Source organism: Pseudorca crassidens, chromosome 8 (genome assembly GCF_039906515.1).
Source record: "Pseudorca crassidens isolate mPseCra1 chromosome 8, mPseCra1.hap1, whole genome shotgun sequence".
Lineage (NCBI taxonomy): Eukaryota > Metazoa > Chordata > Mammalia > Artiodactyla > Delphinidae > Pseudorca > Pseudorca crassidens.
The window spans coordinates 64,445,544-64,457,947 of record NC_090303.1 but is presented as its reverse complement, the minus strand read 5'-3'; the positions used below and the strand labels follow the sequence as shown (position 1 = coordinate 64,457,947).

At 42.8% G+C, this 12,404-nt stretch overlaps 1 protein-coding gene across 3 annotated transcripts in view; it reads right to left on the bottom strand.

The window, feature by feature from the left end:
* Positions 1-10,250: 10,250 nt before the first annotated feature.
* The window catches only part of BMPER (BMP binding endothelial regulator), a 262,157-nt gene continuing 260,003 nt past the window's right edge, over positions 10,251-12,404 (bottom strand). For all 3 annotated transcript variants that reach the window (XM_067746696.1, XM_067746693.1, XM_067746695.1), the window contains one exon: positions 10,251-11,633. In XM_067746696.1, coding sequence (XP_067602797.1) covers positions 11,452-11,633 — 182 coding nt within the window. In that variant the 3' untranslated portion in view covers positions 10,251-11,451. The remainder of the gene's footprint in view (positions 11,634-12,404) is intronic.

Below are 12,404 nucleotides of genomic sequence, written 5' to 3'. Positions count from 1 at the left end.
TATAAAGCTAGCTTTCTCTAAGTGCAAATTCCATGCTCTTGATGCTGAATCCATGTACCCCACTGAGACCACCAGGAATAGGTAGGGGTGCTTTGAGTAGGAGACACAAAGCAAAACAAAAAACAAAGATTTTTCCAAATTTTAGATATAGAAAAAGGATGGACAGCTGAACAATGACAACAAAAACATCATAAGAGACCACACCCTGAGGACAGTCTCACAGGAAGAGCAAATGGGCTTCAGACGATCCCTCCCATCTCTACGCAACCCCAATTTTGTGTTCCTCCCTGTTGCATGTATGAGTTGGAATCATTTGAAAGTCCCTTTTATTAACATGGGAACATTCTAAGAGGCAGCTCTAGGCTCTACCTCAATGTCCCAAGTCAGGGAAGGTGGCCTGTGGAGCCATTGCCTCTTCCCAGGGCTCGTGGTGCAGCTGTGGGCACACAACAGAGATCTAGGTCTGGGCTTTAGCTTCAGTGATCACAGAGAGAGGAATCTCAGATTTCAGGATTTTTCCAGTCTTTATTTCATTGGATTGTCACTGTAACCCTGTGCAATTGACAGAGCAAAGGGTATACTCTCATGACATTTTAATTTATTTTTCTCTTATGTTTAACCAATCTGTATTGAGTACCTCCTTCAGGCTAAGAACTTTTAAATTAACATATACTTATGTAGATTAACCCAAATTATGTACCATATAAAAGGTAAAAAAGCTGAAGCTCACTGAGGGTAAACCAGTTGCTCACATAAATACTGAGTTATAGCACAGGGACCAGAATCCTGATTAATCAGGTTCCCAGTACATGGCTCTTCCCACTAGATCAGGGCTTGGCAAATGTTTTCTATAGTTTCAGACAGTAAGCATTTTAGTCTTTGTGGATCTGTCACAGTACTCAATTCTGTCCTTGTGCATAAAAGTGGTCTTAGACAATTCATAAGGAGTGAGCATGGCTGTGTTCCAATAAAACATTATTTATAAAAAATGGCACTGGACCAGACTTGGGCCATGGACCATATATGCCCACCCCCGTGGTAGGCCACTACCTCAGCTCATATAGCATCTGCATACTTAGCCAGGTCCTTACATTTCTCACCAGCTACTTCCCCAACCCAACACTGAGGCACCTACTTGCCTTTCTTCTTTCTTTTCCTGAGGGTTTGGCTTCATGCAAGAATCTGAAATCTGAAATCAGTGCTCTGATGACAATTTTACCTCTGTCCTCTCTTAGTCTAAAATTGATTACAGGCATGGAGAAGCAGGTCCCAAAGAAGAAATTGCGTATTTGTGTTAAGAGAAGCCTTGTGATTGAAACTCTCCAGAAGGCTCTCACTGACATCATGGCTCCATTTGTCAGATTCTTGGAGAGCAGGAGGAAGAGGCACATGTGCTGAGATTCCCCTCGGTGATGTTGGGGATCTTAGTAAAGATACTCAGATTTGAGATGACTGTGACTAGCATCTTCTTCCTGGCTATGCTGTTATCCTGGCTCCCGCATGACACAACATGAGAAATGAAGAACACAACAGACCAAGAGTGCAGCATCCTTCAGGATATGCACCAGGCCCTGGAACCTACTACCCTTGCACAGCCCCCTTTCCTGTCTAGGCATAAAAGGAAGCATATGATTAGATTAGTTTGCCACCCGTCCCTCTGGAGGACGCTTGTTGAGTGCAGTTGTGTCTACAGTGTGCCAAGGGCTGTTCTAGGTACCAGAGTTATGTCAATAAACAAAGCAAAGTTCCTGCTTTCATCAACTAACACTTAATCGAGGAAGAGGAAGATAAACATAGAGGAATAAATCTGTAAGATTTTAGACATGGAGAAAAATTAAGAACAAGCAAATGTAAAAGCCTTGAAGTGGGAACATTTCTGGCAATTTGGAAACAGCAGAGGCCTGTAGAGACCAGAGTGTCTGGAGCATGAGAGCCGGGAAGGCAAGTGCCAGACGAGTTCAAAAAAGGAGAAAAAGCCCAAAACATACAGGCTTTTGCAGATGTTAGAAAGGACTTAGGACTTTATTCTGGCTAAGATGAGTTTTAAAAGGGGGCGGGACATGCTCTGATAAGAGTTTTTCAAGGTTTACCTTGGTTGCTGCCTGTTGTGTATGCTGTGTGCTGGGGGAGAGGGAAGGGAAGCAAGGGTGAGAGTGGGAGCTCCATCAGCAAACTATTACAATAGTCTAGGTAAGAGATATTGATAACTTGGACCAGGGTAGTAGCTGTGGGGATGGTGAGAGACGGTCAGCTTCAGAATATATTTTAAAAGTAGAGTTGACAGAAATTACTGAATGAAAGCTGGTTGTAGAAAGTCAGCATGGCCCCCTCTGCAGAGGGACGTTTGTCTGATGGGAGTCTTTCCCTCCGCAAAGATCCCCACTGAGGTTTCAAGGAAGGAGAAAAGAAGTGAGACGAGAGGCAGCTGGGGGAGGTGTAGAAGATGAGCAGATATGTCCGCAGGAGAACCTCTGACATCTCCTGGCCCCCACCGCCAGCATGAGCTTGGACTAATACTGACACACTTCAGAGACAGGACAGGGCTTTTGTTTTCATTTGCATTTAATTTGCCCAAATGAAAACTGCAATTACTGAGCAGTTATACATCCCCATGTGCTTCAGGGATGCTGTCCCTGGCACATTTGCTATCCCCATTTGGAAAATTCACCCATAAAAGCATCAGATTTGCCTGCATTGTATGTGGAAATCTGCAATTTCATCCTTTGTGCAAGAGATAAAAATTCACCCTGGGGTATCAATTTTAATGAGGCTTAATTAGACCAATTTATAGTAAGCTGAGGTTTCCACTCTGCAGTTTGACAAGCAGCTTGAGCTGGTTCACCACATTTTTATGCGCGGGAATTTCTGTATCTCAAACAAAAGGTCAAATGGAACATAAAATTTTATCTGAAAGACTCCTAAAGGCATAGGGAATTTCTGTTGTCATTTGTGTGGGTGTATGCATGTTTGTGTTATGTTTTTTAGAATGTCCTTATTGATGATAAAAGTGTGATCTTGGGTAGCTGAGTAGTCCATGCATCAGGTGGTCCAGGAGGGCAGATAAAACTGTTCTCCTGGGCTTCCCTGGTGGCGCAGTGGCTGGGAGTCCGCCTGCCGTGGCCGCTGGGCCTGCGCGTCCAGAGCCTGTGCTCCGCGGTGGGAGGGGCCGCAGCGGTGGGAGGCCCGTGTACCGCAGGAAAGAAAAAAAAAAACAAAAAACTGTTCTCCTCTTGTGAATACCTTGATAGTAGCTCATGGTGCTCTTTCCTGCAGAGTCAGGGAAGGATGTTAAATGCCAACACAGAACACAAACACTAAAATTTACCTGGAGTTGGCTGGAGAGATAAGCCACCTTGCCTAGGGATGGTAAATAAATTTTATATTTTATCCTTGGATCAGAAAACTGATTGAACTATATTATCTTTAAGATATTCAACAAAGTTGATTTTACTGAGTTGCACTTTGATGCCATATGTCTGGAATTTCATCCAGGGCTTTTAGAACGAAAAGCCTTACAAAATTCATTCATATTGCCCTAGGGAAATAGCTGAGGCCACTCTTCATGAGAAGGGGGATACGAGCCGGGACACAAGAGAAGAGAAAATTGAATAACATTTTCTTTGTTCAATGAATTTTTGAATTAGAAATTCTAGACATTTGACTGAAAAATGGAAGGAATGTTCTACAACTAAAAAAAGTTTCCAAGGGCATGTGGCAAAGAGCCAGTCCTCTCTGCTGGTCCACTAGGTACTGTCTACATCGCATCTGCACTGCTAGGGCAGTGGAATGCCCATCTGCCTTCTAAATATTTTCCCTTCTCATCTGATACGGTGCCTTAAATGCTCACATTAGAACTAGACTATTGGTTAAAGATGTTAAATGCCAGAAGGCTCAAGGTAAGAAAATGAAGATATGGTACCTAAAACCGATATTGCATAGACCTCAGAGTGGCTCAAGTATACTTTTGACAGGTTGATTCTCGAGGGTGTAGGAACCAGGGCAGCTACATTTTTTTTTAAAGTGCCAGGAAAGAACTGCAACAGAAGATGGTGCCAGGAGGGTAGGCCAGTTTGGAGTAGGGGTTGGGGAGATGGTGGAGAGAAGCATGTGACAACTCCATTTAGGGAGAGGAAGTAAAAGAAAGGGAAAAAACTGAAAGGTGAAGGAAGGGAACACATATAGATGGGGGTGGCACAAATTAATAGCTGATATAATTTGTTTTAGTTCCTGGTGAAGAACCTCAGGAAGCTCCACTATGATCTGCTCCTCTAATAGAAGAATTGTGGTTGGCCCTGCATTCTGTAAAGATCCTATGGTCTATGAGGGAAGCCTTTCTTCTTTCTACAAGAAAAGGAGCATGAACAGAAAGAGCGAGGCCAGTCCTACAGATGCACTGGACATCTGGCAGGAGCCCCTCCCCAGGTATGTACACACCCATGCCAAAGACCTGGGGTGGCCTTCCTGGAGCACCTGCTCACACCCAGGGTCTAAGCACCAAGTCAGATCAGGCTGACACAATCCCCAACATCCAGCCAGCTCATGCTGTAAGAAGGCTGGTCCATCTGGAAGTTTGTACCTACTCCCAACAGCCTAGACATCTGGAAGACAGATCCCAGCTTTGATGGAGCTCAGTAGATGCTTTTAGACTTGGAGACCCTGTTCCCATGTGTCATAAAAGGCACATTCCCGGAGACAATGTGGATCAGGCCATGCAGTTCACAGGATGAGAATCTCAGAACTGGATTTTATTTCCTTCCATTTGTTTGAAGGCAACATAGATAAAGCCACATCTGCACAACCGCTGGCTGATGCAGCCCCTCTTAGGTTGTGCTGCAAAAAGATACACGTGGTTGTACCTGCTGTATCTTTGCTGCTTGCCTCATAGCCTCTCCCTGTCTCCTACTAGGCCTCTTCTTTCACAATAAAAAGGATCACGTACTTATGCTTGGAGGAGCAGAAACAAACAAAATTGTATGCACTACTGACACAAAGAAAATAAATATTAAGTGAGAAAAATAATATACATTATTTTGCTGTCACAAAACAGATAGCCCAAATGAAAGAGCCATATGAACAATAAATCATGGAATCAATTTCAAGGAAAACAGGTTTTGCTGTGGAAAATTGCATTCAAAATATATGAAATCAACTAAATATGAAAGTTTTAACATTCTTAGAGTGTTAGAGTCGGTAGAACTTGAATCCAATGAAATATAAAATTCCCCAAATTTGAAAAAAAAATTATTTTACTCGTTTTTAAAGATTAAAAAATAAAATGTGTATATCATATTGCTCCTTGACATTTTCCCCCCAAAGTAAAATCAAAGGAAATAAATAGCAAATTCAGAGAGAATTAATACAGAAAAAGCCTTCCCTCACTTGCTACCCTCTCCATTCCCACACAAAAGGGTGAAGCTGATGGACCCACTCTGCCTCTCAGGAACAGCTCAGACCTGGAAAACACCTCCCAGCTCCGCTCGGCATCCTCTGGCAGATTCCTCTGGCCGCCATCTTGATCTCCTTTAACCAAAGCAACCCAGCCACTCTGTGGCCCAAGCCAATGGCAAAGCAAAGAAAGGGTAAGATAATCATGCCATGAATTACAGTAGATCTCAACAGGCAAACCCAAACTGGTTTAGGGTCTAAATTCACCTGCTAGGGTGGAATAGCCTGGCATATTAACTGACCATTGTTAGGAGTCAGAAAATCACAGGTGAAGATAGCTGTGTGGATCCATGATGGCAATGCAATTGCTCAGGCTGAGCTGCTCTGACCTTGAAAACAGATATGCCCCAAATGTCATCACATAAAACACAGTGGAGAATGCTCTTCAGTGCAATCAGGTGGCCTGTCCCCTATCCTCCCTGAGGTTTTAGGGGTGGATAGGAGTGGTGGATGCTGTGGAGAAACCTATCTTTTAATCCTCTTTCTTCCCACTTCAATTTCCTATCATAGCCAGTTCGCTCTGAGAACAAGTGAAGTGAGCAAGCCAGTTTTCCAAGACAGAGTCCTCCTGCTCTGACTGTCAAGAGGGCAATGGGGATTCATACTGAGTGGCGAGTTTCCTTAGAATCACCTTCTTCACGGAGGTGTGCAAGGGATCCAGCAGGAACACATCACATCACAGGCTCCCAGGGCAGCCCACAGAGTGTGGGGAGGGTTCTAGCCAGGCTTCCGGCTGCCTTCCACTCCCCTCCATGCTTGTTTAAGCACCCAACTCAGAAGGAGCTGTTCAGGATCTGATTCCTTAAATTACATGTAGGAACACAGTGGCAATAACAGTAGAACAAATATTATTTATACTCTCGGAGCCAAAGTGAAACTTTTTCATCACCACAAACATTTTCTAAAGCCCAAAATTTCACTGCTGAAAGAACCCCTCAGAGGAATTACTCAGTAAGCCAAGTTCTAGTTTGCAAGAAGCAGAGAAGCATTTTACGTCCGTTTTCAAGGCATAAACTTGGTTACGATATAAAGTGGCTAAAACGTGACAGAATTGTTCCAACCAGAACTCTAGGTGAGCTGTGTTTCCAGAACTGTTACCTGTAGGTATGACCACAGCTGCTGACAGTAGCAGGTCCAGCTGTTTGGACCCTGAGCATCCCCAATCCCTGCTGTCAGGCCACAGCCAAGTCAGCAAAAGCAGTGGTTAAGTGAATAACCAGAACTTGGACAAGTTCTGTTAAAGCAACCAATGCCTAGAGGGTCTGAAAGATGCCTCCTCACTGTATAAACAGGGCAGTCTCATTAGAAGCTTCTTCAGTCTTCCTTCCTTCTCTAGATTTTCAGAAGACACATCAAGGAAACTTGAACACACCAGGTACAGGGAGCAAAGAGAGCTTATAACAAAATGACAGAACATCCTCAAACCCTACTTCTGTGCTCCCTCCACTAGAAATCAAGGGACGTTTGATAAGACGTCAGGGTGTGTGAGTTGCAATGCCACAGCTCAAAAAAGTTCTGTGAATCCGCTACATCCTAGCAGGACCCAAACCCTGTTGTTCTCTGCACCCCCAGGCTGCCTGTCTTTCTCTTCATCCACGCAGTCACTCGTGCCTTAAACTCCCAGACTACACTATCCCTGCCCACACACACACACACACCCCTATTTGCATAGGTAGAGCTTGTTCAGCCTAGTAAGGCTCGTTGCAGGAGTCACGTTCTCTGGCAAGTTTCCCAGACACCTCCCCCAAACAGAAAACCCCAAACTGGGCTTCCCGAGGCTCCCGCGGCCAGCTGTGTACTCCTCTGGTCTGCCAGTCACTTATCCGGGACTGTGTCTTAATCCCAATGCTCAGGATGTTTGTTGAACTGAACAGAACGCAGCTTAGGTTTTGCTTTACAACAGAAATTTCTGTAAATCTGCTCTCCTGCCTGTGTTCTTTATGTGATGGACCGGCACCACCACCACCCATCACTTGCCTATCTGCCACACAACCTGTCACAAAGTTCTCCCCTTGTTTCCTCCTACCTCCTAGTTTGGGGGCTCATCTTCTCTTACCTGGACTATCTCAGGGGCCTCCCACCTGCTCTTTGGGCTGAAAAGCCCACCTCCACTCCACTCACTGAGACAAAGCTCTGATCACATCACTCCATTGCTTAATGCCATCCCCCAGCTGGATCTGCCCTGGAGCAGACCTTCCCATCTGGAGCCACAGCCCACAGGGATTTTGGCATCCCTTCCACTCTTGGAGCAGTTGGACTGGACCTAAGATGTCCCCAGATATGATCTCCAGCTGCAAGCAGCCCCATTTACTTCACTACTCAAATGTTATTTCCTGAATGCACTATGACATAAAACTTTGGGAAGCACTGTCCTAAAGATTAAACCCAGGCTCCTTAGCAGGACCATGGGACGCTCCACACAGGTGCTTACCCTTCCCCTCAGGCCACGCTGCTTGTGGTGCAGCCACAGTACAGAGCCGCTGGCTGCCTCAGTGCTTTGCTCTCCCTCTACCTGGAACACCCTTCCCCCTTTCCTTAGCCAGTCGCACTCTGAACTATCCTTTAATTCAGGCGCATCCCTACATGCAGATTTCCCACATTAATGTTTTCAAAGCTGGCTTGCTCAAAATTAATCTGAAAGGAAACACAGTAAAGATGGATCTCATGCACATGTTCATCATTTGATTGATTTAATTAATCCTGTGTAACAACATAGCTCTAAAGCCCAAAATCTCCCCTTAAAGGACTAAATGTCTGGGTTCTTAATTCAGGGTCAACATAATCACCAGCATTGGTTCCTTTCCCCTAATAATTCATCCTGGGCCACTTGAACCTTGCCATTTTTCAAAATTAAAATCCTGAGTTCTTAAAAGGCCTGTATTGATACTTCAGGCTTCAGAATAAGAGACATTTTTTTGCTTGCTCCTGAGGGTTATGTTTGCAGAAGATGGCTAATTAAAATATCTTGGTGCCTGTCCCCTAAGGCATCTCTTTCTCCCACACCAAGAGCATTCAGACTCACATCCTTGATACTTGTCAGATCCAGATGAATTTGAGTGACAAACAGTAGCAGAGTGAACAGAAACCCAGCAAGGAAAAACTCCACATGCAGCTGTTGCAACCATGAGATTGATGTGATTTGATTTATGCAAGAAAAATGTATCAACAACCTACCAGTTACTTTTCTTAATTAGGGTAATATATTCATGGGTGTTTACAACATTATTCTCTATACCTCCTTGTGTGTCTGAAATATTTCATAGTAAGAAAGAGTTTTCCAGTCAAAATGTTTTTTTCATGTTCAACAAAAGCTGGGGAAAGAGTCAACCACTGGTCTTTCTCAATTTGAGGGGAGGTGCCCTTTTACAGGCTAGTGGTGATGTCACCGAGTCCAAGCTTGTACTGCTCACCACATGACAGGCCAGTAAATCAAGAGATGAGTTGCTGGGGCAAAGGAATACCGACTTTATTCAGAAAGCCTGCAGACCAAGAAGATGGTGGACTAGGGTCCTAAAGAACCATCTTACCCTAGTTAGAATTCAGGCTTCTTTTATACTGAAAGGGGAGGGGGTATGGTTGGTTGGTGTAAACTTCTTGGTGTCAGAATCCTTTGTTATTGCAGCTGTCACATAGGTTTAAAATGTTCCTATAAACCTCCAACAAGACAAATGTTATTCTCTGTTCTGCAACATTTTATCTCTGTATGAATGGAAAAGTGTTATACCTTGAAAGGTCAGAGCCTTGAGAATGAGGTATCCTGTATATTTCAGGCTAGAGGCAACATTCTTAATTTGCAGCAAAAGCAATAGAATACAAAGGTTAAAGGAAAAGAAATGGATCCAATAAGGGGTCAGATTTGTTCTTCCCTATTACAGTCAGATACTCAGGAAACAGCGAGTTTAAAGGGGTGGCTTTTCACCTGAAGAATTGGTAATTCTCAACGTGCCACCCTTTTAACAAAAATTGCCATTGTAAATGTCAACAATTCATTTTTCCTCCTAGTGCAAAACTTTTAGTTTAGGACTTTCAAAATATTCTTATTTTCACAGGGAGAGGAAAAAGAACTTGCTTTTACTGAGCACGATCTACAGTTGGCCCTGCGTATCTGCACAGGTTCTACCAACCGCAGACTGAAAGTATTTGGAAATAAATTTCCAGAAGGTTTCAAAGAGCAAAAAGTAAGTGTAAAAGGGTTTGCACACTGCGTCTCAGGTTACTGTGCAGGTAATCTCACTAGCGGCGGGGTGTTTAGGTCTCCTGATCCCATATATTACAAAGCCTCTTTGTGTTTCAGAGAAACAATTTATGGCCCCAAATGCTTAAACAGTTGTGAACAAGGTCACAAACCACACCTGGAGCCCAAGTCTCCTACATCAAAGCCCCCTTTCCAAGTGCAGCACTGAAGCCCTGGCTGCCTTGGGTCCCAGATACTGAGGTTGGTTATGGCCCAAGCACAACAATGACAACCACATTCCCTGGTGTCCCAGACAATCACTATTACACTGTGTGACTTATTCAATTTTCTCAAACAGCTGGAGATGCCCCAGTAAAAAATCCAAACTAATCCTTCAGCTGTCATGAATATATGTAACAGGAACACAAATGTCTTAAGAAGCAATGGCACTACGCTGACTGTCAAAACTTTGGAGGTTTGCTATTATCTACTAATAACACTCTTTATAAAAATAAGTTATTGTAGGGTATATAAAATATATCTAAAGAAAGCTGTTAAAAATGGATGAACCTGAATTTGCCATAGCTTATTTGTAAAGTATAACACAACACATCTTGAAATAGAAAATGCATTGTTTTAAACCTTAAGCCCTTTATTTACTACAATGCAGAACATTTTATTTTTAGACATCAGTGGGTTTTGTTTTGTTGACATGTTCACTTATTCAACTGAAAACAAAAGTCAGGAAAATCACATGGTGACTAGTAGTAAGAGCAAGCATGTAGACCATTCTTTGTATTGATGTTAAATCAACCGATCAGTAAAGCCTTTCTTTCTAATAATTAGGACAAATTCACTGTTGCCAAATAGTGTTGGTCTAGGAATCCTCTAGAAATAAAGGCTTTCATTTAACACATGGAATAGTCACAAAATGGAGATAGCTTACTTTAACTCATTGGATTTGCTCATCCTAAATTGCTGTGAGATTCAGAGAAATGGATATTTTGTCATACGTTGTACAACAGTTTCTTCAAATACCTGCTCATCCTCAATAAAACTAACAAGTCATCCAGACACACCAACATCTCAATGTGGGACACGGAGGTGGACATATCCATCATACACACATACAAAATTAGGAGACTCAAGGAATATGCAAAGATGGCAAGAAATCATTTGATTCTCTGGTTATGCTCTAGTGACAAATATATATTTCTTGGCAACCAGCCAATCAGTTCTGGAAATAATATCGGACCATGACCCAATAAAGTCTAACAGCCTCTACCCCTTGCTTTACATGCACCATTAGAGCCTGTCGCCAATCACTAGCCATATTTCTCAGGCATACTTTCCTTTCTTTGGAAGCATGAAATGCCCCTAGATAAATTTGCCATTCCAGAAAAACACACTTCACATTCAACTGCAAATCCTATTCAAATCAAAAATTAATTCAGGCAGGCAGTTTAGATTTCTTAGAAAATTTCTTAAAAATGACAAACGTATGTGATGGTAAAACCATCCAATATGTCTGCATGCTGCCTTATTAAATTAAAAACACCTGGTTTATTTATACAATGTATTCAATGGCTTACAGATTAGGATCCTAGAAACAATACATGTCTTATAGCAAAAAATATACATATAATAATCCACCTATAGTTTCTATAAATGATGAAGTGTTTCTGAATATATCTATATATCTATATATGTACACATATATACTCCGTGTGTGTATTTGCAGAATCAGCACACAAATATCGCAGTCCTTCATTGGCTCTTCCACTTCAGTGTCAAGAACACCAGGTTCAAAGTCTGAAGGAGCGGAACAAAGGTCACCGCTGAGGACAAAGGACTGGCTTGATGCACCTTCCTTTGTGAAGGACCAAGTTTGCTGGACAGTGACAACCAGCAACACACGGCTTATTGCAGGGACCGATCTCATTCCAGTTGTCACAGGTCTTGGCACATCCCGGACCACAGGTATCATACACGGCACCGTGCTTACACTGGGTGGCTGAAAAAGAGGAGGTGACGTAGGTGAGATGTGGGGAAACCATTAGAGCCAGGTTAATTCACCCTCAGCCCCATGCCATTCCCGAAGGCTCATGTCACTGATGGCACTGGTCTCCCTACAGCACAGGTGCAACTCTGCATCCTAACAAAAGAATAACAAACACCCAACACTGCCCAAACACTCTAGGAACCACCTGCACCTAGAAAAACAACATCAAAGATCCACCTGCTGGGCCAGCGAACTTCAAAATAAAATAAAATGAAAAAGCTTTATTCCCAGATAGGACAAACTATACATTAGTCAAGCCTCAAGGAAATCTATAGGTTATTTAGGTATTGAGAATAGTATGAAAAGTTAACTCCAAATAGTTCTTCCAGCTATTGAGCTGTGATGAATAAAAATAATTTCTGCAACCACCTCGATATTCAAATATACAGAATTACACATACAGGGAAAAAAACCTGCCAAGGGTATTGGAAATGAGTGACATATTTTAATCTAGTGATCATGTGCTGAATTAATCAATTTGAGACAAATTGAGCAAGAGTCGGGTAGGGACCAATGGAGAAAAATTAGATGTGTGACTGGGGAGAGGGAAGTGGCTGGCTGGCTGGTCAGGGAATGTAAAAATGATGATGTAGCAAGTTACTATCTTTGTTAACTTGGAGCTGAAATGATTTTGACAATATTCTGAGACTTCCTGAAATTCATGAATACAGTTGTCAGAAAAAAATACTGCCAACATTCTGGAAGTTTTATGACATGTGGACT